At 38.0% G+C, this 25,808-nt stretch overlaps 1 protein-coding gene across 1 annotated transcript in view; it reads right to left on the minus strand.

The window, feature by feature from the left end:
* Nucleotides 1-25,808, minus strand: part of CPD (carboxypeptidase D) — a 67,797-nt gene that overhangs the window by 29,347 nt on the left and 12,642 nt on the right. The window contains exons 3-8 of the mRNA XM_082678753.1: nucleotides 12,348-12,490; nucleotides 11,502-11,671; nucleotides 9,692-10,041; nucleotides 9,021-9,212; nucleotides 6,789-6,956; nucleotides 1,609-1,718 (exon numbers count right to left, since the gene is read on the minus strand). Of these exons, the coding sequence (XP_082534879.1) occupies nucleotides 1,609-1,718; nucleotides 6,789-6,956; nucleotides 9,021-9,212; nucleotides 9,692-10,041; nucleotides 11,502-11,671; nucleotides 12,348-12,490 (1,133 nt within the window). The remainder of the gene's footprint in view (nucleotides 1-1,608; nucleotides 1,719-6,788; nucleotides 6,957-9,020; nucleotides 9,213-9,691; nucleotides 10,042-11,501; nucleotides 11,672-12,347; nucleotides 12,491-25,808) is intronic.

Consider the following 25,808-nt stretch of genomic DNA (forward strand, 5'->3'; position numbering starts at 1 on the left):
ATTGGCAAGGCAGGTATGTCAAAAGGGTATAAAAGATCCTAAGGTGTAGGTGAGTGCATCACTGAAAGGTATGTCCATAGGTGTAGGCTGGGTAGAAAGGAAATCAAATCAAAAGGGTCAAAGGTCAAAGAAATATGAAAAGAGGCTAAGGAATGAGAAGTTACAAACAGGATGAAAAGTAGAACTATAATAATGGACAGAATGTGATGGGGATATGTGTATAATCTGATCACTTAGTTTTTATTTTGATGATTGGAGGGTATCTCATTTTTGTTTTATTATTTCATGTACATCCCTCTAAAACGGCATGCCCAAACAGAAGACAACTACACTTTAAGGTGAAATAATAGATGTACTCCCCTATTAGAAACTCTGCACAATCTCACAAGATCCACTTGCAGAGAATGAGGGAGTGGGAAAAATGGAATGACAGAAAGGTGTGATTACAGAGCACAGAGCTGCAGTAATAATCTTCATTTATCTATGACCAATGAAGTCACAGACTGAGTCAGTAGTAAGACCAAAAACTGAAACTAACAAGCCTAGTTCCCAAGCCTCAACTTTTAACATGCTTTCTAAGAACAACTTTTAAACTAAAATTTCACACATACATACACACACAAATATAACATTTCTGATTATGAAAGTAATGTGTGTTCATTATAGGAAGTTTAGAAAATACAGAAATTTCTACTTGCTCCTTTGCAATGTTACTACTAGGCTCTTAAATACCTTAGACCAGGGGTCCCCAACCCACAGGCTGCGGACTGGTACCAGTCCCTGGTCTGTTAGGAACCGGGCCACACAGCAGGAGGTGAGCGGCCACCAAGTGAGCAAAGCTTCATCTGCCGCTCCCCATCACTCGCATTACTGCCTAAACCACCCCCCACTCCCCACCCCTGTCCGTGGAAAAACTGTCTTCCCCGAAACTGGTCCCTGGTGCCACAAAGGTTGGAGACCACTTCCTTAGACTATAGGTTGGCAATTTTTTTCTGTAAAGGGTCAGATAGTAAAAACTTTTGGCTTTACAGGCTCTAAGGTGTCTGTTGCAATGACTCAACCCTGCCCTCTTCATCTATTGAGATGATTACAGCGTTTTTCTTCTTTAGTCTGTTAATATGGTGAATTACACTGACTTATTTTCAAATGTTAAACAAGGAAGCAGCAATGGACAATATTTTAAAGAATGGATGTGCTGTATGTCAATAAAACTGTATTTACAAGAACAGGTGGTAGGCTGGATTTAGTCCCAGAGCTGTAACTTGTCAACCCCACCTTAGACTACTTTACAAGGTTTATATTTAAGTACTTCTCAAATGAAATAAACTTGCAGTTTGTTTAATTTATTATGTTCCAGGTACTGTGCTAAAAGCTGTAGATGAAAAGACATTACCTGAACTTCATGGCTAATGGGGAAACACATGCAGTATGTTTAAAAGTGAGGTGGGAAACAGAGGAGAAAAAGAGGTAAGGTTGTCTGAAAGGAATCATGGAAGGCTCAACAGAGAAGAAAGCACTTGACCTGAGTCTTGTAGGACTTCGTTTTAACGCATTTTTTTAAATGAAAAATGAATTTTTATAGCATTTTATGTTTAAGCACAAGCCTACCTTGGAATAAGAAAGTGCTATTTGTTGAAATACAGCATCATCTGGTGATTTACTATATGTGGCAAGCCCTTGTTCATCATCATCAAAAGGGTAGTTAACCACCAAAGAACCTATGAGGGAAATGAGCAAAATGTATTGTGTTATTTTTTTCAAGATGGAGCATTAACATAAAGTAAGCTTTTCACAGTACTGCCAGAGACAGGAAACCAATACAAATTTCCGAGGTTAATTTCCTCAATAGAAATGAAAAAGTTGCTAATTTCCTCAATAGAAAATCAAAGTGGATAAATAAAATATTAAATAGCTATGCATGACACTTAAAGACTGCCTTAACTGGAAAGGTCTCGGGAGTTTGCCTGAACTTACAGGCATACTTTACACGTCAGAACTGAAACCAGAAGTATACTGCCTTAATTTAAACAATTTTACTTTTATAATATTTAGGATCAGAAAAATTGAGCAAAATTTGGTACTTTTTCACTAAAATTCAGACATTTATAAGGTCATGTCATGGAATTTTAAACTAAGAAAGGACCCTTGAAGTCCGATTAACCCACCCTCTTCATTTTGCAGATGTGGAGTCTAAAATGGAGAGGCTAAACAACAAATGTATGGATAGTAGAGCCAGTCCTGACCTTCATTCAAAAAAAAAAATGCTAAAAATTTCTCTTATGCTCATATTATAAATTAGTCAACTGGAGTTATATCATATGATTTTTCATGACCTAAAATACAGAGAGTGATGTTTTAAAACATATATAAAGGATATCAACTCCCTTCATGCTCCCCCTAGGACACAAAGCAATTAGGGTGCTTCTCAGGCAGGAGCCCTGAGCCCACCTCCCCCACCATAGGATCAAATCCCTTATTTTCCTATTAGTCACATCATTTTCATTTGTCCATGTGCCCATTTATTCTGCCTTGATTAGGCCATTCATCTTTGCCTTTTTTGTCATGCCACTTCCTGGGCATGGAAGTGAAGGAACAAATTCAACTTGAATCCAGATGAAGTAATCCTGTGATAATAAATACCAGCAAACATTCATATATTTAAAAAAATTTTTCTTTAAGAAACAAGTATGAAGAGATATGCTCATTTTATTCCCCAAAATAGTTCTAACAAGATAACTGTACTTCAACACCTGTTCTTAGACAAATTACTCCAAAAAAATTTAATTTCACCCTGGATCTATGACTCATGCCTAAAAGTTACAACAGAAAAAAGTCAACTTCTACTTAATATTGTCTTTCAAATGGCTAATTTTATAAGGGAAAAGAAAAAGTCATAAAAGACTTACAATACTCCTACAAAAGTTTATTTAAAAAATAAATAGTATTGGGACTTCCCTGGTGACGCGGTGGTTGGGAATCCACCTGCCAATGCAGGGGACACGGGTTCAAGGCCTGGTCTGGGACCGCGGAGCAACTGGGCCCGTGCGCCACAACTGCTGAGCCTCCGCTCTGGAGCCCGCGCGCCTAGAGCCCGGCTCAGCAACAGGAGAGGCCACCGCAATGACAGCACCACGCACCACAACAAGGGCTTGCCCCCACTCCCCGCAACTAGAGAGGGCCCGCGCGCAGCAATGAAGACCCAACGCAGCCAAGAATGAATGAATGAATAAATAAATAAATAAAAATCAGTATCAACACAAAGAGCATTAGCTATTTTAAAAAAGATAAATCTGACTTCATCAATATTAAAAATTTTGTGCATCAAAGGACATTATTAAGAAAGTTAAAGTAAACCTACAGAATGGGAGAAAATATTTGCAAATCAGCAATTTGATAAGGGTCTAGAATCCAGACTATATAAAGAAGTCCTGCAACTCAACAAAAAGATGAAAAACCCAATTAACAATGGGCAAAAGACTTGAACAGATATTTCTCCAAATAAGATATACAAACGGCCAAAACAAGCACACAAAAAGATGCTCAGCATCATTAGCCATCAGGGAAATGCAAATCTAAATTTCAGTGAGCTATCACCTTTCACCCACTAAAACGGCTATAATCAAAAAAAAAAAATTAACAAGATAAGGATGTGGAAAAACTAGAACCCTCATACATTGCTGGTGGGAATATAAAATGGTTCTGCTACTGTGGAAGTTTGGCAGTTCATCAAAAAGCTAAACACGGAATTCCCATATGATGGTATTTCCATCAAAAAGCCAAACGTAGGATAACCCAAAAGAATTGAAAACAGGGACTCAGATACTGTCTGCCAATGTTCATAGTAGTATTATTCATAATAGTAAAAAGTAAAAACAACCCAAAAGTCCATCAACAGAAAAATAGATAAACAAATTGTGGTATATACATACAATGGAAAATTATTCAGTCATAAAAAGAAATAAAGTACTAACATATGCTACAATATGAATGAACCTTGAAAACACTATGCTAAGTGAAAGAAGACAGACACAAAAGGTCATATATTATATGATTTCATTTCTATGAAATATCCAAAACAGGTAAATCCATAGAGACAGAACACAGATTGGTGGTTACCAGGGCTTGAGGGGCATGGGGAATGGAAAGCAACTGCTTAATGGGTAAGGGGTTTCCTTTTCGGGAGGTGAAAATGTTTTGGAACGAGATAGAGATGGTGGTTGCACAGCATTGTGAATGCACTAAATGTCACTGAATTATTTACCTTAACATGGTTAGTGTTATATGAATTTCACCTAAATAAAAAATTAATATCAAAAATTACAAAAAGAAATATTACTTTTCTCTATATTCTTTCAAAATCCTTCTAAATTGTTAAGTTGGCAGCAAAGAATTCCTCTGTTAAATTTCTTTGCCAAGATTTCAAAACTCATTTAAAGATTTTAAGATGAAAATGCAAAATACGTCATGGAAAGAAACATATCTACGTGATTGAAGAAGTATCCCCCACCATGCCAAGGTCTTGATACCACATGTAAACATCTGTCAATTATTTTCACTGGAATGTAACTAGTATTAAGTTTTCAGCTTTAGCCAACATGACGTGATGTATTTTTTACAGATTTTTTTTTTTTTTGCAGTACGTGGGCCTCTCACTGTTGTGGCCTCTCCCGTTGCGGAGCACAGGCTCCGGACGTGCAGGCTCAGCGGCCATGGCTCATGGGCCCAGCTGCTCCGCGGCATGTGGGATCTTCCCGGACTGGGGCATGAACCTGTGTCCCCTGCATCGGCAGACGGACTCTCAATCACTGCGCAACCAGGGAAGCACTACAGAATATTTTTTAAAGCTCAAAGTAAAACATATTTTCTGTCAAACATGGTATACAATTAATAAAGTAAGAAAAAAGCCAAAAAATTATTTTGCTAACCAGGCTGCAACTTCATAATTCCTATTTGGGTCTTTGAGAATCGTCCATGATTACCAATTATAGAAGTATTTTCTCCTACTATTAGCAAGCTTTCAAAGTCATTTTTGGAGAATCTCAATTTACTTCTTAAATACAAATATCCATAAGTGTGTACTGTCATTTCTAAAATGGCAGGTTAATCTATATGCCATCAAATCTCGACTGTGATACTTCCTTGGATAATCCAACAAATGTGGACACTAAATTTCTTACCTATTGCCCCTGGTGTTAATACCTTCACTCTTTTTTAATTTATTGAGATATAATTCACAGACCATACAATCCATCCACTTAAAGTATATAATTCACTGTTGTTTGGTATATTCACAGGGTTGAATATACAACCATCACTACTATCTAATTACAGAACATTTCATTACTGAAAAAATAAACAAACCCATACCCATTAGCAGTCACTCCCCATCCTCTCCACCACTATCCTCTACAGCTTGAGGCAACTGCTAACCTATTTTCTATCTCTATGGATTTGCCTATTTCTGCACATTTCATAAAAAATGTAATCATACAATATATGGTTTCTTATGACTGGCTTCTATCACCTACCATGCTTTCAAGACTCATCTATGCTGTAGCATGCATCAGTCCTTCATTCCTTTTCACAGCCAGTTAACATTCAATTGTATACCACATTTTATTTATCTGATCGTTAGTCCGTGGACATTTGGGTTATTTATACTTCCTGGTTATTATGAATAGTGCTACTATGAACGTCCACATACCAGTTTACATGTAGACATGTGTTTTCAGGTCTCTAGGGTTTTGACACTTATTCACACAACCCTAGTTGGACATTGTGATGATTGTTTGTTGTTGTTGTTGATTTATTTATTTTTGGCTGCGTTGGGTCCTTGTTGCAGCACACGGGCTTTCTCTAGCTGTGGCATGCAGGGGGGCCTACTCTTTGTTGCAGTGCCCGGGCTACTTGTTGTGGTGGCTTCTCTTGTTGCAGAGCACGGGCTCTTGGCACGTGGGCTTCAGTAGTTGTGGCACCTGGGCTCAGCAGTTGTGGCTCACGGGCTCTAGAGCACAGGCTTGGTAGTTGTGGTGCACGGGTTTAGCTGCTCCGTGGCAGGTGGGCCCTTCCCGGGCCAGGGCTCGAACCTGTGTCCCCTGCATTGGCAGGTGGATTCTTAACCACTGAGACGCCAGGGAAGCCTCATTGTGATGATTTTTAATCTTGACCTCTCATCCTATTCAACTAAGTTCCTGCTGAATTATATGGAGGTGTATAAGCTCAGATACTACATGAGAGTGAGGTCATTGTGCTACAGTTAAATACACAGCAGATAAAAGATAAGAGAATGTCAAAATCTAAACCTACATAAAAGGGCATATTAAACTTTAGGGAGAAATAGGACTAAACATTTGGATCTGTTAGTGTTTAATTTTTATAAATGACAAAGAACATGTTACCAAATTCCCAGTGAGAGGGATAAATATAAAACATTTCTGAGGGATAAATATAAAACACTTGAAGAATTAAGTGAGAAAGAAATGCAGGGAGGGAGAAGGAGGAAAAGGGAAGGAGAGGTGGAGGGTGAGAGACAGAGAAAGAGAGGGAGGCAGGGCAGATGGAAGGAGGGAGAATGGAAGAGTACTGGGAGAGGGGAGGGGTGGGGGAGGAATGGGGAAAACAGCCAGGAAACTGGCTTAAAAAGTAATGAGAAAAGACCTTTATTGTTGTCTGCCATAAAAGCAATAACAGGCTTAAGATAGCCTAAGACTATAAACAGATAAACTTCCACTGGGATTTTCAAATGCTCTCAACAAGAATTAATTAGTGGAATATCAAGTTGCTATTACCTCCATGCAGGTTTGCTGACAGCACAAATGGATAGGCCTTCATCCAGCTCATTACAGCAATAGTTTCTGGTTGGGTAGGATCTGTGATCTGAATGAACTGATCTGGGAAATTTCGGTTCAGGTCAAAGTTGTTGCTGTTATTTCTGCCGACTACACTTATTGAATCTCCTGTATGATAAAAGATTCAAATTTAAGCCATGTTTCATTTATATTTTAATCCAATACATACTACTTCAGCTATCTTAACTCAAAGGTAAGTGTGAACACATCGGGCTTCACTATGATCAAACACACTATGACTGAAACCGAGTAGGACCCTGTGGGGCCTTCCCAGGTTAAAAAAGCCCCTCTGTATCCCATATTTCTTGTTTGTAGAAAAAAGGCTTTAGTCTCCTAGGCCTTCCCTGAGTTCCAAAGAGCAGGTATAAGCAGTTACTAATTAGGGAAGTGAGGAAATTCAGAAGTAAACGAAAAGCAGTTAAGCAAGAAAAGTAATGACAACGATTCCCGATTAAAAACAAGAGTCCTAGTTCTTACTCAAGGGATATACATAACAATCTAACATGTATCCTTGAGTTGTTCTGCAGGATGTAAGACCCCGACCCAGTAGGGGGAGGTGACTATGTGCTGAGCACAAGCATGTAGACCCCAGACTGGTTGGAACCAGAAGGCTGATGATTAAGATTCCCGAAACATCACCCTGCTACCTCCACACCACCAATCAATCAGAAGAAAGCCATGCACCCTGTACCCTCACCCCAAATGTTGCCTTTAAAAATCCTTCCCTGAAAGCCATTGAGAAGTTCAGGTCTTTTGAGCATGAGCTGCCCATTCTCCTTGTTTAGTGCCTGCAGATAAATCCTGTACTTTCCTTCACCACAACCTCATATCAGTAAATTGGCTTTGCTCTGCAGCAGGTGAGAGGATCCAAGTTCAGTTGGGTAACGTGATTAAAACACACATCGTTTTTACATTGTACATTAAAAAAAATGTATCTCTTCTAGATCTTCTGAATAGAAACGTAAAACCATTATCCTTTCATTTCTGCCTCTGGTCATACTTTGAGGGGAAAAACTCCAACCATACGAATTATATTAACATATTGCTCATCTGTCAATAATCCACATACAGTGACGTGATCACAATGTTGAGTGGGCATGACTGGCATGAGGGGGGACTCTATTGTACTGGCATACGGGTCACTAAAACAATGTAAATAAACAGACCAAATGAAAAGAAAAAAGTTGCAGTATGCTCACATTAAAGTGATAACAAAAAGGTAAAGTTAGTCAAGAACATAGTTGGAAGGGAGGAGGAGAAAGGGTTCAACTTAAGCTTATTCCATTTTACTATGGGATGAGAGCCCTATTATTGTCATTATAATGAGAAAATGAATGCAAGTGAATGAAGAAAACCTACCAGAGGACTCACTAGTAGTAAGTAGTTCCATCTTTCAGAAAGGTCTCAAGGGAGGAATGTGGAAGGAATTTGTGAGGCTGACAGAGAATAAGGTCCTTAGCGAAAGAATCTAAATGATATATATAAGGATTAACCTGGTCATTTACTAATCGATTCTCTCAGTGTTCAGTCAGTGAGAGTAATAAACCACGTGGCTGCATATTCATATTGTGGTATCTTTTCTACTCACTGGTATCACTGCCTGGAAGGAATCACAGGCTGGGAAAAGATGGATTCTCACTCTCCTAGTGTTCTGCATAATGTGGCCCATGTAAGAAAGTTGCTCTCCCTGCCCTTACTATAATGCCCTAGGAAAGATGGGCTAGCCCAGAGGAGGCAGAGGAATGGGAAGTCAATAACTTAGCAGGTTTAGATTATACATGCATGGGGAGTAGAAATGGGAGTCAAAACAGAGTCACTGGCTTAAAAAATATTTGGTTTGAGATTTCACTTATGAGATAAAGTTCCCAATACAATAATTTAACAAAAATTACTGTTAAAGTGGAACAATTTGTAAAAATCTTACATTATTTTAGTAAATAAGAGCCATTACCAAAGTGGAGAACTTCATTAAATATAAACTTGATGACATAATTGTTGAATGAACTAGCCTATCTTACAAGAATACAAAAGCTAGAACCAATGATAAATTATAAGTATAAAAATAGGAAGAAATTTCAGGGAAACAACCAGTTCAAATTCTTTTCTATCCCCAAATAATTATGCCATATAATAATTAAAAAGGTTAAGCATTAGTAGACAGCTATTCTTTACCTTCCTGGGCCTTTTCATACCCATCAGGATTCATGGATGGCATCAGGTGAATTCTAGTGTTAAGAACCAAATCTGTTACATCGGGATCTGTTCCAAAGTTCTTACAAAGGTATTCGATGAGGTTCAGTAACAGTTCTCTTCCAACCACTTCATTTCCATGCATATTTCCAATGTACTTAAATTCTGGTTCACCTGAAAATAAAGTAATTACATGGAAGATGTTTTTTCCTCTTCATTAATCCTAGACTCTCTCTACTTTTTCCCCAACACATACAAAGACCCTAAACCAAAGATTTAAGATGTATTTTGGCAAAAGAAACAGGAAAAAGCATCTTATAAAGCAGTCCTTACTAATATATACGTCTGAGCAAGCTCAAAGCATATATACGTATGTGTGTATATATATATAGATATATATACATACGTATATATGCCATATAATATGAAAATAAAAGTACTATTAGCAGAAAGAATCTAATTATGCAGTATGTTAAACTTTGTGCATAATATGGATTATCAAATGGATTTTCTTCTTTTCTAGGAAAAAATTGGTTACGTTTTCTTTGATCCAGTTATACATACAATAGGTGACCTTTCTAGATGAAGCAAAGCAATATAGCACATAGCTCTGAGAAGCAATCTGAAATTATGTGTGAAACTACACCAATTACCTGGTTCATGGACACCTGGATTATCAGATATCTCCATTACATAAAGTTCTCTTGACTCTACCGATTTTCCCAATGAATAAAGCCGGGTGATGTTAGGATATTCATTGGCAAACCTTCTCAAGAAGATTTCCATATCAGGGAAATGGTGGTGGTGAAAGTCCTGTGGCTGAACTGGCTGGTGGGAGGACTGTGTTCCAAGAGGACTATTAGGTATAGCAACCGTGCTAGCAGTTACTACAACCTCAGTTGTGTCAGGGACTACTGAAGCCACAGTTGGCCGAAGGGGAAAATTCACCTTTGTGGCTGGTCCTTCTTTCACTATTATGTTATTAACAGTCAGTGGCATATACCTGAAGAGAAAAATTTGAAAAAGTAGATGGCTTGGAGTTAAATTGAAACAGACAATGCATTAACATTATAAAAGTACAATAGCCTTTTCATACTCTTGCGCTTAGTCTATCGAAAATCAAATCAAATAAAGATAAATGTGTAAATTCAAGACTTTTAGAGTATTATCTCACAAAGAATCCCAGATTAAGTATTTAAAGAACTATTTCTCTTACCATCCTTTCAGGTTCCACACATTAGAATGCTTATAAAAAATTACATTCAGGGGCTTCCCTGGTGGCGCAGTGGTTAAGAATCCGCCTGCCAATGCAGGGGACACGGGTGCGAGCCCTGTCCAAGGAAAATCCCACATGCCAGGGAGCAACAAAGCCCGTGCACCACAACTGCTGAGCCTGTGCTCTAGAGGCAGAGAGGCACAACTACTGAGCCCACGTGCCACAGCTACTGAATGAAGCCTGCGCACCTAGAGCTCGTGCTCCGCAACAAGAGAAGCCACTGCAATGAGAAGCCCGCGGACTGCAACAAAGATTAGCCCCTGCTCGCTGCAACTAGAGAAAGCCCGTGCACAGCAACGAAGACCCAACGCAGCCAAAAATAAATAAATTTATTAAATAAATAATAAAAAAATTACATTCAAAGGAGAGAATATTATGAAAAATGAAGGTCATTAATCCATTGTAACCATTGCTACAATACTCAAAGTAGGGATAAATGATCCAATTCTTTGTAGTGCTTTATCTGACTGACATTCCAACTACTTTACCAAATGGGAAAGTTCAAAATTAAAGGTAATTTATTTCCTAAAGGTAAATCCTTAGCAAAATGAGCTTCCAGAAATGCTCCCAGAGGAGGTGGGGAACCACTCATGTCATGTATTAGAAAGCTGATGGTGAGACAGGTCTTCAAAATGTCTTTCATAGAGCCCTGAGTTTCTTCTACCTTGGTATTCAATTAGCCTTGCAGCAATGCTTTACACAGCTGACCACCAAGCTTTTTTTTGTTTTTTTGCGGTACGTGTGCCTCTCACTGTTGGGGCCTCTCCCGTTGCGGAGCACAGGCTCCGGACGCGCAGGCTCAGTGGCCATGGCTCACGGGCCCAGCCGCTCCGCGGCATGTGGGATCCTCCTGGACTGGGGCACGAACCTGTGTCCCCTGCATCGGCAGGCGGACTCTCAACCACTGCGCCACCAGGGAAGCCCCATCAAGCTTTTAAAACTGTCCTTCCAAAAAAAAAAAAAAAAACTGTCCTTCCTCCCAATTTTACAACGATGCTTCGTATCCAGTTGTATTGTTAATGTGACAGAAGATCCACCATAGTATTTTCTCGTTATAAAGGGGGAAAAAATCAGAAAACAAGGAAAAACAAAAGCCAGATACAGTAAATAAGATCTCCAAGAGTATATTTCTCTTCTTAGATATAAACGGAAACTTGACATTTTAAGAGTCTAGTTTAAATTCTTACCCAGTTAAAACTGCTGTAATGTTATAAGTTCCAGGAACAAGTAATCGGTGGAAATCACCAAATCTTCCTGTTGTGATATTATGATTAATACCAGCCACTGAGATGGTTGCATTCTCTAAGCCAGCTCCTGTTACTGAATCTTTAACAAATCCTTTAACTCCAATGTGGACCTAAAAAAAACAAGAATCAAAGTAGACTGCTCACAATCAGTTTGGAAGGCAAGAGAAAATAACCTCTCTGCATTGATGCTAGAATTTTTTAAAAATAAGCTTATTCCTCTAGCTCCCTGAAATAGTTTTCAATCTCTCCAAGGTGAAATAAAATATAGACCAAAAAAATTAAATCCTTAAACTTAAGTCATCTGAAATCTAGACTGTAAAATGCTTTTGAAATTCCTTCTCCTCAAAGCCAGACTTCTGCTTTTATCAGCAAGATATAAGTAATCATTTCCGATTTATCCAGTAGTATATTAGCCTGCCTGATATTTAAATTAAACTTATGTCCATGGTTCATATAATGGTAAAGGTTCTCTAGCAAACATGATCGAATGGCATTGTAAGAATCTGGTACTACAAATTTTGCTAATTATTTCAGGTGGTAAAAGTGTTGTAAGACAGTCAAAAGAAGCCCTCCAGAGGAAAAGAGCTGGGGGGAAGGATAACAGAGGCATGGCCAGAATATGTTCTAACAGATTCTAATATAATAATTTCTAAATATAATCTACAATCTTAAATAATAAAAACAGAAAAATAAAGGGTATCTAGAATAAACTGTTGTTCATATACACAAATTTCTCCCTTATTTAATCAATTATTACCATACGCCAACCTTCCATTCAGCTTTTACCTTTTCAATCAATGTGATCAAAGACTCACGATTGTTCTCCCATTCTTGTTGAAGCTGCGAAGCTGGTGGGTACTTGCAACAAGACAGTTCTAATGTGATTTCAAAACAGTTGGCCCATAGATAATTGTAATCTTGCATGCCACCTGAAACATGAAGGAAAAAATAAGTTTATTCTCAGAATTCTACTCTTAAAAAGACCATAGAAATTAAATCAGTCATCTCTGCATGTATAAATTCTCTTTTAATTAAATTGTTTGAAGTTGGAGAAGGCTCTTGAATTATAGAGGACACTAACAAGGAAGGCGAAAGGAATACACCTTGGAAAGGAATATACATAAAGGAAATATATTTGATTGATAGGATAAAGTTATAAAGAGCATGAATATAATTGTTAATAACAATAGCAATAATGATAACCACTCTACATTTGAGTGTTTACTATATGCCAGCTCTGTTCTAGGACCTTTATGTGTATTAACATTTAATCTTTACAAAAACTTTTTGAGGTAGGTATTGCTATTTCACCCATTTTACAGATGTGAGAAGTAAGGCACAGAGAGGTGAAGATTTTTGACAGAATGAACATGAAGAATACTCAAGATCTTAAAGTTATAAAGGATATTCACACCAAAGCATTATTAAGGGCTTACTATTCTAACTGTACTCCCTGTATCACAAAGGTGACAAGAAGGGTCTGGATCAAAATGGTAGAATAGAAAGATCCTGAGCTCAACTCCTCACATAGGCACACTAAAATTACAACTACTTACAGAACAACTACCTCTGAGAACAACCTGAAGAATAACAGAAAAGATTTTCCACAGCTAAAGACATAAGGAAGGAGACACAACAAAATGGGGTGGGTGGGTGGAGATGCAGTCTAGTCAGGGCCCACACCCCTGATGCAACGACGCACAAGCAGGAGGAATATCACAACTGTGACAGTCATCCCTGAGGAGCAAGGAGTCCAAGACCAACACTGAGCTCCCTAGACCAGGGTCCTGAATTAGGAAGACAAGCTTCCAAAATGTCTGGCTTAAAAGCCAGTGGGGCTTAAGTTCAGGAGTACCAGAGAGCTGTAGGAAACCAAGACTCTGCTCATAAGGGTACATGCAAAAATACACTTGCTCCAAGTCCCAGCACAGAGGCAACAGTTTGAAAGGCACCTGAATCAGACACACTTGCTGATATTGGATAGCCTCCGGGAGAGGCAGGAGGCAGCTGGGACTCCCCCTGGGGACTGAGATGCTGGCAGCAGCCCATTTTTGTGATCTCATTCTATTATGCTGACACCAGCATTGACAGGCACCATTTTGGAATCCTCTTTCGAGCCTATTAGAGCCAGGGGCCTGCCTCACCCATCAGCATGCCCACAGTGGTCAAACAATGCTGAGCATCACACTCAATCATGCCCGGGCCTGCCCTGACCATCAACGTGCCCAAGCAGTTGGCCCTGCCACAACAGAAAGGCACAAGCAGCCCTCATAGGGAACACCCCTGAAGTGTCTGCCTAGAGGGGAGCAAGCTGCTGGGCCCATAGGACATCTCCAACATAAAGTCACTTCTCCAAGATCGGAAGACATAACAGACCTATTTAATACAAAGAAAATCAACACAGAAAATTAGGCAAAATGAAGAGACAGAGGAATGTGTTCCAAATGAAACAATAAGACAAAACCTCAGAAAAAGACCTAAATGAAATGGAGATAAGCAATCTGCCTGATAAAGAGTTAAAGGTAATGATCATAAAGATGCTCACTGAACACAGGAGCAGAATGGATGAACACACTGAAAACTTCAACAGAGTTAGAAAATATAAAAAAGACCAATTAGGGCTAAAGAATACAATAACTAAAATGAAAAACAGGACTTCCCTGGTGTCACAGTGGTTAAGAATCTGCCTGCCAATGCAAGGGACATGGGTTCGATCCCTGGTCTGGGAAGATCTCAGATGCCGAGAAGCAACTAAGCCTGTGCTCCACAACTACTGAGCCTGAGCTCTAGAGCTCGCATGCTGCAACTACTGAGCTGTGTGCTGCAACTACTGAAGCCTGCACACCTAGAGCCTGTGCTCTGCAACAAGAGAAGCCACTGCAATGAGAAGCCTGTGCACCGCAACGAAGAGTAGTCCCCGCTCGCCACAACTAGAGGAAGCCCGCGTGCAGCGACAAAGACCCAATGCAGCCAAAAATAAATAAAATTTAAAATAAATAAATAAATAAATGAATAGAAAGGGACACATGAACTTTTTTAAAAAAATAAAAATAAAATAAAAGATACACTAGAGGGAATCAACAGTAGATTTGATGATACAGAATAATGGATCAGTGATCTGGAAGACAGAGTAGTAAAAATTACCCAAGCTGAACAGGAAAAAAAAAATGAGGATAGTTTAAGTGACTTCTGGGACAACATCAAGCATATTAACATTTGCGTTATAGGGTCCCAGAAGGAGAAGAAAGATAAAAAAACAAGAGAACTTATACGAAGAAATAGTAGCTGAAAACTTCCCTAACCTGGGGAAGGAAACAGACATCCAGTTCCAGGAAACACAGAGAGTCCCAAACAAGATGAACACAAAGAGGTACACACCAAGACACATATTTAAAATGTCAAAAATTAAATATAAAGAGACTCATAAAAGTATCAAGAGGAAAAACAACTAGTTACATATAAGGAAACTCCCATAAGACTATCAGCTAACTTTTCAGCAGAAGCTTAGCAGGCCACAAGGGAATGGCATGATATACTCAAAGTGCTGAAAACAAAAAATACAACCAAGAATACTCTACGCAGCAAGGTTATCATTCAGAATTGAAGGAGAGATAAAGAGTTTGACAGACAAACAAAAGCTAAAGGAGTTCACCACCAATAAACCAGCCCTTCAAGAAATGTTAAAGGGACTTCTCCAAGCAGAAAAGGCCACAACTAGAAGTAAGAAAATGAATAAAGAAAAAAATCTCAATGGCAAAGACAAACATATAGTAAAAGGTAGTGGATCAACCACTTATAACTCTAGTAGAAAGGTTAAAAGACAAAAGTAGTAAAATCATCTATATCTACAATAAATAGTTATGGGATACACAAAATAAAAAGATATAAAATATGCATCAAAACATAAAACGTGGTGTAGGGGTGGGGGAAGTAAAAATGTAGGGCTTTTAGAATCCCTTCAAACTTAAGAGATCATCATAAAATAGACAGCTATATACAAAGGTCATTATACATGAACCTCAAGGTAACCACAAACCAAAAACTGGTAAGAGATACACAAAAAATAAAGAGAAAGGAATCCAAACATAACACTAAAAATAGTCATCAAATCACAAGGGAAGAGAGACAAGAGAAGGAAGGAACAAAGAACAACTAAAAAACCCCAGAGAAACAATTAACAAAATGGCAATAAGTATATACCTATCAATTATTACTTTAAATGTAAATGGACTAAATGCTCCAATCAAAAGACACAGGATGGCTGAATGGATAAAAAAATAAGACCCATATAAGAGACTCACTTCAAATCTAAAGACACACACAGACTGAAAGTAAAGAGATGGAAAAAGATATTCCACTCAAATGGAAATGAAAAGAAAGCTGAGGGAGGAATACTTATATCAGACAAAATAAACTTTACAACAAAGACTGTAACAAGAGACGGAAAAGGGAATGTCGTAATGATAAAGGGATCAAGCCAACAAGAGCACATGACACTTGTACATATCTGTGTGTCCGACACAGAAGAACTTAAATACATATAGAGAGCAAATATTAACAGACATACAAAGAGAAAGACAGAACACAATAGTAGTAGGGAACTTTAACACATTTTCATAAATAGATAGATCATCCAAACAGAAAAATCAATAAGGAAATACTGGCCTTAAACAACACATTAGACCAGCTTGACTTAATAAATATATACAGAATAGTCCATCCCAAAACAGCAGAATATACATTCTTTTCAAATGCACATAGAACATTCTCCAAAATAGATGACATGCTAGGCCACAAAACAAGTCTCAATAAATTTAAGAAAACTGAAATCATATTAAGCATTCTTTTCTGATCACAATAATTAGAAATCAATTACAATAAGAAAAATGGGAAAAACACAACCATGTGGAGGCTAAACAACATGCAACTAAACAACCAATGGGTCAATGAAGAAATCAAAGGGGAAATAAATAAATACCTTGACACAAATAAAAAAGAGACGGCCCAAATAAATAAAATCAGAAATGAAAGAGAAGTTACAACTGACACCACAGAAATACAAAGGATCATAAGAGATTACCATGAAATATTCTATGCCAACAAATTGGACAACCTAGCAGAAATGGATAAATTCCTAGAAACATACAATCTTCCAAGAATGAATCAGGAAGAAATGGAAAATATGAACAGACTGATTACCAATAATAAAATTGAATCAGTAATCAAAAAACTCCCAACAAACAAAAGTCCAGGGCCAGACAGCTTCACAGCTGAATTCTACCAAACATTTAAAAAAGAGTTAATACTTATCCTCCTCACACTATTCCAAAAAGTTGAAGAGGAAGAATCACTACCAAATTTGTTCTACAAGGCCAGCATTACCCTGGTACCAAAACTAGACAAAGACACTACAGAAAAAGAATATATCCCTGATGTACACAGATGCAAAGATCTTCATTTGTTACAACTGGTGAACCTACATCAATACATCATTACCACCCAAAGTCCATAGTTTACATTAGGGTTCATTCTCGGTGTTGTATATGCTATGAGTTTTGACAAATGTATAATGACATGTTTCCCCATTATAGTATCATACACAGCGGTTTCACTGCCCTAAAAATCCTCTATGCTCCACCTATTCATTCCAACCTCCTCCCTAACCCCTGGCAACCACTGATCTTTTTACTATCTCCATATCGTTTTGCCTTTTCCAGAGTGTCATATAGTTGGAATCATATAGTATGTAGCCTTTCCAGATTGGTTTCTTTCATTTAGTAATAGGTATTCAAGGTTGCTCTGCGTCTTTTTTTTTTTTTTTTTTTTTTTGGGCTGCGCAGCTTGTGGGATCTTAGCTCCCTAACCAGGGATAGAAACTGGGCCCCCTGCAGTGGAAGTGCAGAGTCCTAACCACTGGACTGCCAGGGAATTCCCTCCTCCATGTCTTTTCATGGCTTGATAGCTCATTTCCTCTTAGTGCTGAATAATAGGCCTTTGTCTGATGTACCACAGTTTATTTTACCCATTCACCTACTGAAGGACATCTTGGTTGCTTCCAAGTTTTGACAATTATGAATAAAGTTTACTATAAACATCTATGTGCAGGTTTTTGTGAGAACGTACGTTTTCAACTCCTTTGGTTAAATACCAAGGAGCAAAATTGCTGGGTTGTATGATTAGAGTATGTTTAGTTTTGTAAGAAACCACCAGACTATCTTCCAAAATGGCTGTACCATTTTGCATTCCCACCAATAATGAATGAGAGTTCCTGTTGTTCTACATCTTCACAAGCATTTGCTGTTGTCAGGGTTCTGGATTTTAGCCTTTCTGATAGGTGTGTAGTGGTAACTTGTTTTAATTTGCATTTCCCTGATGACATATGACGTGGAGCATATTTTCATGTTCATTTGCCATCTGTCTAACTTTGTTGGTGAGATGTCTGTTAAGGTCTTTGGCCCATTTTTTAATGCAGTTGTTGTTTTCTTTTTTTTTTTTTTTTTGTGATACGCGCGCCTCCCACTCTTGTGGCCTCTCCCGTTGCGGAGCACAGGCTCCGGACGCGCAGGCTCAGCGGCCATGGCTCACGGGTCCAGCCGCTCCGCGGCATGTGGGATCTTCCCGGACCGGGGCACGAACCCGTGTCCCCTGCATCGGCAGGCGGACTCTCAACCACTGCGCCACCAGGGAAGCCCCAGTTGTTGTTTTCTTAGTATTGAGTCTTAAGAGTTTTTTATATATTTTGGATAACAGTCCTTTATCAGATGTGATTGCCTTCTTTTTTAGGCTGAATAATATTCCTTTGTATGTATATACCAAATTTTCTTTATCCATTCATCTGTCAATGAATATTTAGGTTGCTTCTTGGCAATTGTGACTAACACTGCAATGAACATGGGTGTACAATATCTTTTCAAGATCTTGTTTTCAATTCTGTTGTATTTACACCCGGAAGTGAGATTGTTGAATCATATGGTAATTCTATTCTTAACTTTTTGAGGAAGCTCCATACTGTTTTCCATAGCAACTGCACTATTTTATATTCCTACCAACTGTGCAAAGTTGTGCAACTGCACTATTTTATATTCCTACCAACTGTGCAAACTCCACATCCCCATCAACACCTGCTATTTTGGTATTTTTGATAGTGGTCATCCTCAGAGGTATAAGGTGATATCTCATTGTGGTTTTGATTTGTTTTTCCCTGATCATTAATGATATTAAGCATCTTTTCATATGTCTGTTGGCCATTTATATGTTTTTTGAAGAAATGTCTATTCAAGTCCTTTGCCCGTTTATTAATCAGATTACTTGTTGAGTTGTAGGAGTTCTTTATATATTCTGAATATTAACCCCTTATCTGATATATGGTTTGCAAATATTCTCAGTAGGCTGCCTTTTCACTCTGTTGATTGTCTCCCTTGCTGCACAGAACACTGAAGGGTTTTGAGCAGAGGTGTGATATAATCTGAACAGCCTTTTTTTTTTTTTTTTTGTGGTACACGGGCCTCTCACTGTTGTGGCCTCTCCCGTTGCGGAGCACAGGCTCCGGACGCGCAGGCTCAGTGGCCATGGCTCACGGGCCCAGCCGCTCCACGGCATGTGGGATCTGCCCGGACCGGGGCACGAACCCGCGTCCCCTGCATCGGCAGGCAGACTCCCAACCACTGCGCCACCAGGGAAGCCCTGAACAGCCTTTTTTAAAGATCATTCTGACTGCTGAGTGAAAAATGACTATAGGGAAACGAAAAGGAAAGCAGGAAGATGAATTAGAAGAGAATGATGGATTTGACTAGGTTGCTGGTAATGGAGATAAAGCAGAGAGATTTGGATGCAGAAAGGACTTGTTTAAAAGGAATCAAGGATGATGTCTAGATTTTTGGCTTGAGAAACTAGGGAGACAGTGTTATTAGTGTCATTTACTGAGAGGATGAAGGAGAACAAAGGAAACAGATATGGCATGCCTAAGGCTCTGTCTTTGATCCTCTTCTCTTTCTTCACTTATGCCCTTGGTGTCTCATGCAGCCCCATGGGGTTTAAATATTATCTACCGGCTGACAACTCTCAAATTTCTATGTCCAGCCTACACCTCATTCCCAGAATCCAGACTTGTCCATCCAATTGCCTATTTAATATCTCTACTTGGATATCACAAATCTAACATATTCTCATATTCCCTAAACCAGTCTCTCCCATGATGGTCAATGGCACTAGAAGAATTTAGTTGCTCAGGCCCAAAGCTCTGGAGTCACATCCCACATCTAAAGCATCAGGAAATCGTGCTAGTTCTAACTTCAAAATATATCCAGAATCCCAAGATTTCTCCTCACCTCTACTGCTGCTGCCCTGATACAAGCCACAATTGTTTCTCCACCTGGATTTCTGCAATCACTCTTAATAGGTCTCCCTGTCCCTGCCCTAACCGTTCTATGTTCTTTCCTCAACAGAGATGCCAGAGAAATTCTGCTAAAATGTAAGTCGGATGTTATTCCCCTATACGATGACTCTCTATTTCACTCAGACTAAGAGCCAAAGCCTAAGTCTCTGCATGATTTGTCCACCACCACTCCCCTTCCCTCTCTAACCTCCTTTAATACTCTCCCCATCACTGGCTGTGCACCAGCCACACTGGCCTCCCCGCCGTTCACCGGATACACTAGGTACCTCCTGACTTTGGGTCTTTGTTCTAGCTGTTTCCTTTGCCTGGTATGCTCTTCCCCCACATATCTCTACTTCACTAACGCCTTCCCCTCACCTTCAGCTCTTTGCTCCAATTTCAACTTGACAATTAGGCTCACCTTGATCTCCCCACTTAAAAGTTGCTACTTACTTCTCCCCATCGCTGTCCCCAAGCCCATCTCACCAGCACTCTCACCCTTTTCTACTTTTTTCTTTTTTTTCTACGGTACCTAACAATTTACCTATTATGTTTCTTATTTACTGCCTGTTCCTCCTTGCTAGATTATAAGCAACACAAGGGCAGAATATTTGTTATGCTCATTGATGGATATTCCAAGCACAAGAACAGTACCAGGCACATCGTATTCCTTCAGTAAATATTTGTTGAAGGAATGAAAGTAAGTAGGCTGGATCAGTGGGAAGTTAAGACTTCTGTTTTGAATGCATTAAATTTGAGATTCCCATTGACCATCCATGTGGAGATGTCAAATAGACTTTGTCTTCGTAAAATATATGTGCAGGTTTACCACTACCACAAGCCCAGTAACTTTGTCTTAACCTTTTTTCTTAGAAGGCAAGCTATCCATCTTTTGGTTTTCTCTTATCTTCCAGCATCTTGGCACTTACTTTGGGTCTGGAAGAAAAATGGTGAGATGCTGATTTTCACATCCCTACCAGTCATATTTCGTCATTAAGTGACGTAAGTCACCTTCAGTCATTGTTGACCTCTGATCATCTTTGGTAACTCTGACTCACATGTACACATGTGAACATACATATGTTATTCATTGTATATCATATTTATTAATCGCCAATATTTACTACTGTATTGGTCACAGTACAATGGTCATTGTAAATCATTAAACTAAGATTATAGGGATTTATAAATAGGAGACATACTTCCATTCAGAGTTTAGAGTCTTGGTGAGGAAAAGAAACACAGAACACATACAAATAATTTCAGAGCAATACAAATGTGAACTAATCTATTTTTCTGCATATATAAAAGTTAATAGAAAAAAAATCTTCCCATTTACGGAAAAAAAAACTTAATAGCTGAATTAAATTGCAAACACAGTCAACTCACGCTTTAATTATGTCAGAATGCAGTGAAGTAGACTACTTATAATACTATAATCACCAGGCTTGAGTCCTAGCATTCTTTTGTCTACCCCTTAATTGTCTTACTTCAGCAATAATTTAAGAAATACTAGCTAACAGCAACAAGAAGACAAAGCTTACAGTCATATTTTAGAGTGTTATCTAATCATCTTTTTAGATGTAACTTTAATAGGACTGTAATTAGCCAGCTCCAATCAATAACACATACAAACATATGCCCAGGGTAAGGGGCGGGGAGGAAGGACAGAAGTCTTTTAAAAATATGACCTAATTCTCAGAGAAGAAACTACATTCAGTGGCCTCTGGTCCTACAGATCACATTTTATATAAATAATGATTTTGTAGCATATAACTTACGAACAATCTAAAACTAAAGGTCTGGGCTTCCTGGTGGCGCAGTGGTTGAGAGTCCGCCTGCCGATGCAGGGGACACGGGTTCATGCCCCGATCCGGGAGGATCCCACATGCCGCGGAGCGGCTGGGCCCGTGAGCCATGGCCGCTGAGCCTGCGCGTCCGGAGCCTGTGCTCCGCAACGGCAGAGGCCACAACAGTGACAGGCCCGCGTACCGCAAAAAAAAAAAAAAAAAAAAAAAAAAAAAACTTTTCAAAATCATCTAAAAAACTGGAAACAAATGGGATATTAACTGAGTTATGAATAATTTAAGATTTTTTTTCAAGATGCCACAAATAGGCATTATTTGCCATCTGTATTAAACTTCACATTATTTTTCCAATACTAAATGTCAAAGACTGTATAAGTAATCTTAGCTAAGTAGCTGGTCCAGATCCGTTGTCTTGATTTTTTCCTTAACAGAAAACCTACTTATGCAAAGCTAGAGCTAGAGTTCACTGTCACAGAGAACACTGATCTGCAGATAGGCCTGACATTTCTGACAGCTGCAGCTACTACCAGATTCAGTTTATTTTTTTAAGCTGGCATGTTATGTGGCTCAACATAGACTAAAGGATAAAATGTCTGATTTCAGAACATTATCCAGTCAAAGAAAATTTTAATTTTGGGAATGAAACATTCACCATAGGCATATCTCAAAGCAATATAGCACTTTATTAACAGTATAAAGGATCTGCTATTTATCCTACTCATTAACAATCATAAATAATCAAGCCTCTAAAATCCATTAGTCTCTTACTGGGCTATCTAAACCAATGACCTTCAAACTTTTTTATTCATAGGAAAATAATCTTGAAAAATTATGCAACATTTCACACATTCTAAAGTTGGTACCTAAAAGTTTTGATTTTAAATTTAAATAGTAACAATGTAATTTCTTGCATAATGTAAATTTTTATTTTTTAAATAAAGCCTTTACATTGTTATTTTAGATGGATTCAAATAAATAAAAATACTACAGAGATTTGATTCCTAGAATCATCTTTTAAAACTTGCATGAACACTCTTCTTCAACAGGAGGAATTTTATAGCTTTCTTTTGTAAAAGAAACTTGAACTTTTATTTCCATTCCACTTGCTCCACAGATTGTTATTCAAATGGGACATACTTTTTTTTTTAATAGATCTTTATTGGAGTATAATTGCTTTGCAATGCTGTGTTAGTTTCTGTAGCACAACAATGCGAATCAGCCATATGAATACACGTGTCCCCATATCCCCTCCCTCTTAAGCCTCCCTCCCATCCTCCCTATCCCACCCCTCTAGGTCATTGCAAAGCACCAAGCCGATCTCCTTGTGCTATGCTGCTGCTTCAAATGGGATATACTTTTATGCTTGAAAGTCCTTCATTGATCATCCTATAATACTTCAATCTATAATATGTATGTATGCATATTTAAATTTCTCTTAATTTCCAATGACATTAATGCCCTATTAAATTTTTGTCTTCTAGATTGAATTACTGGGACTTCCCTGGCAGTCCAGTGGTTAAGACTTCGCCTTCCAGTGCAGGGGGTATACCTGGTCGGGGAGTTAACTAAGATCTCACATGCCCCGAGGCCAAAAAACCAAAACATAAAACAGAATCAATACTGTAACAAGTTCAATACAGACTTTAAAAATGGTCCACATCAAAAAAAACTTTATAGATTGAAGTATGACAATAACTACTGGTATACAATTTATCAATAAAGGCATAGTTTTATTATCAATTTCAATAAATAATAAACCTAACAGGTAATAATTACTGAAAATATATCTTTTCATGAGACGTTTCAGTGATGCTTTTATGATACCATTAAAGTAATCACCAAATTGTCCCTTTTGTTTTTGGTGCACTTTGTAAAACCCTGAGTTAACATATCATAGTGTGATTCAGATGGATAGAAAAAAATAGGCCTATCTTCAGTCAAGTGGAAGAAGAGGATATGAGATTGAACCTCAGCAGCCAGTATCTTTCTCAGGCATGGAAGATCTGGAAATTTATTTCCTTAAAGTTATCCAAACTAACTGGTCTCCTCCTCCTCCCCATACACACCCAGCTTGAAAACCACTGATTTAGACTATTTCCTCTACTCCCAAGGGAAACTGGCAAAGAAAGACGAAAGGTATATATTTTGGTTTTAAGCCTACCTACCAATCTAATTTTTCTATACTCAGAAAATATTGAATGCAATGTATTGTGAAAGCTATGATGTTTTCATTCCTTTACCAATATTAAAGAATAAGACTAAAAGTGTAATCACTAGGAATCTGTCCAGCACTACAACAAATTGTGATCAATACTAATTGTTATGGGTGGCTAAATTTTCTGATCAAAGAATCTATTCATACCCATTCAACTCCTTCAATCCATGTGTCTCACAACTAATCTTCGTATGCCTGAAGATACTCAATTCATCTTTATCATGGAACCAATCCCTATTACTGTTTTCACTAGAGAGATCTAGCTTTAAGGAAGTGGAGGGTATTTAAATAAATTCAACCATTCATTCAAAGATGGTGCACTAACAACTCACTCTTATGCCTCATGCAGAAAGCCAATGGAAAAAAAATATAACCAATGCTACAATGTTAAGACTTGAACAGAGCAAGTTTTTTTTTTAACTTGCCTCAGTAGGCCAACTATAAAGTATCAAACTGTATGACACAAGAACCCCATAAACCTTTTACAGAAAAAAAAAAATGCAATGTATTTTTTTCATTAGGAAAAGCATTTTAGCATGCAGGAATATAGATAGGCAAATTCTATTTTATATTTAAATTTGGAGCTTACTGTTATTTCTTTAATAAAACTACTTCAAGCTGGGATGAAGTGAGAGAGTGGCATGGACATATATATACTACCAAATGTAAAATAGATAGCTAGTGAGAAGCAGCTGCATAGCACAGGGAGATCAGCTCGGTGCTCTGTGACCACCTAGAGGGGTGGGATAGGGAGGGTGGGAAGGAGACGCAAGAGGGAGGAGATATGGGGATATATGTATATGTATAGCTGATTCACTTTATCATACAGCAGAAACTAACACACCATTGTAAAGCAATTATACTCCAATAAAGATGTTAAAAAAAAAAGAATGTGGTGGAATAAAATTAAAAAAAAAAAAAAACTACTTCAAGGGATAGTGAAAAGTTCTCACAACTTTGACTTCTGTGAACAATTTATTTATAAATAAGTGGGTTATTAAATGATAATTTTGCACTCCTTGAGATATTTTTAAAAGCTAATGAGTATGATGGTCATAAAAAATTTTAAGTGGAAGATCTGCATTAAATGAATGGAAAAAACAGAGATTGCCCTTGAAAGAATTTTTCCCATATTCCTGGTCTTTAAATTCAAGTTTGCTTTCACCAAATCTTAACTGAACTTGGTCTTCATATTCTGAACAACTTATCTTATGAAAATCTATTTCCTTCCCCACTCCCACTGAATATACATTTGCTAATGATATGATTCTACAAAGTTAAACTACATTACACAGTCCTGTATCTGTTTTCAGTTTTGTCTAACTTGGTCAACACTCTCTCTCAGGCAAGTCTTTGAACTGTATTTTCCTTTGGTTTTTTTGTTGTTGCTGTTGTTTTTAAGTACTTTCCTATTTTCTACCACCTGTATTTAAAAAAAAAAAAAAAAGCACATCTAATTTTTAGACTTTGGATCTGAAGATTTAGGGGCCATATCCTAAAACAGTGTTTGGTTCTCAACCTTGATGAAAGTATACTATTACATTACAAAATATACAAGCACACTGCTCCTAAAGGTTAGATTTTTATATGAGGCTATACTTCAGTTTACTAAAACAAACAAACTTATGACTCAAGCAGAAGAAAAAATTCCGTTTGAGTATCATTTTAAGTTTTTGCTTTCCTTTTAAATGAGGTGGCACTCAGATAAAAGAGAGAAAGAGAGAAAGGAAGAAAGATTCAAGTAGCTCCTTAATGTACAAGATCAGATAAAACCAAAAGCCCTTTATTAATGCACATTTGATTATCAATAGTATTCTTAAAATATCAACAGGCTGAGAATATCTAAACTG

Source organism: Grampus griseus (genome assembly GCF_964374135.1).
Source record: "Grampus griseus genome assembly, chromosome: 20".
In the NCBI taxonomy this organism is placed as follows: Eukaryota; Metazoa; Chordata; class Mammalia; order Artiodactyla; family Delphinidae; genus Grampus; species Grampus griseus.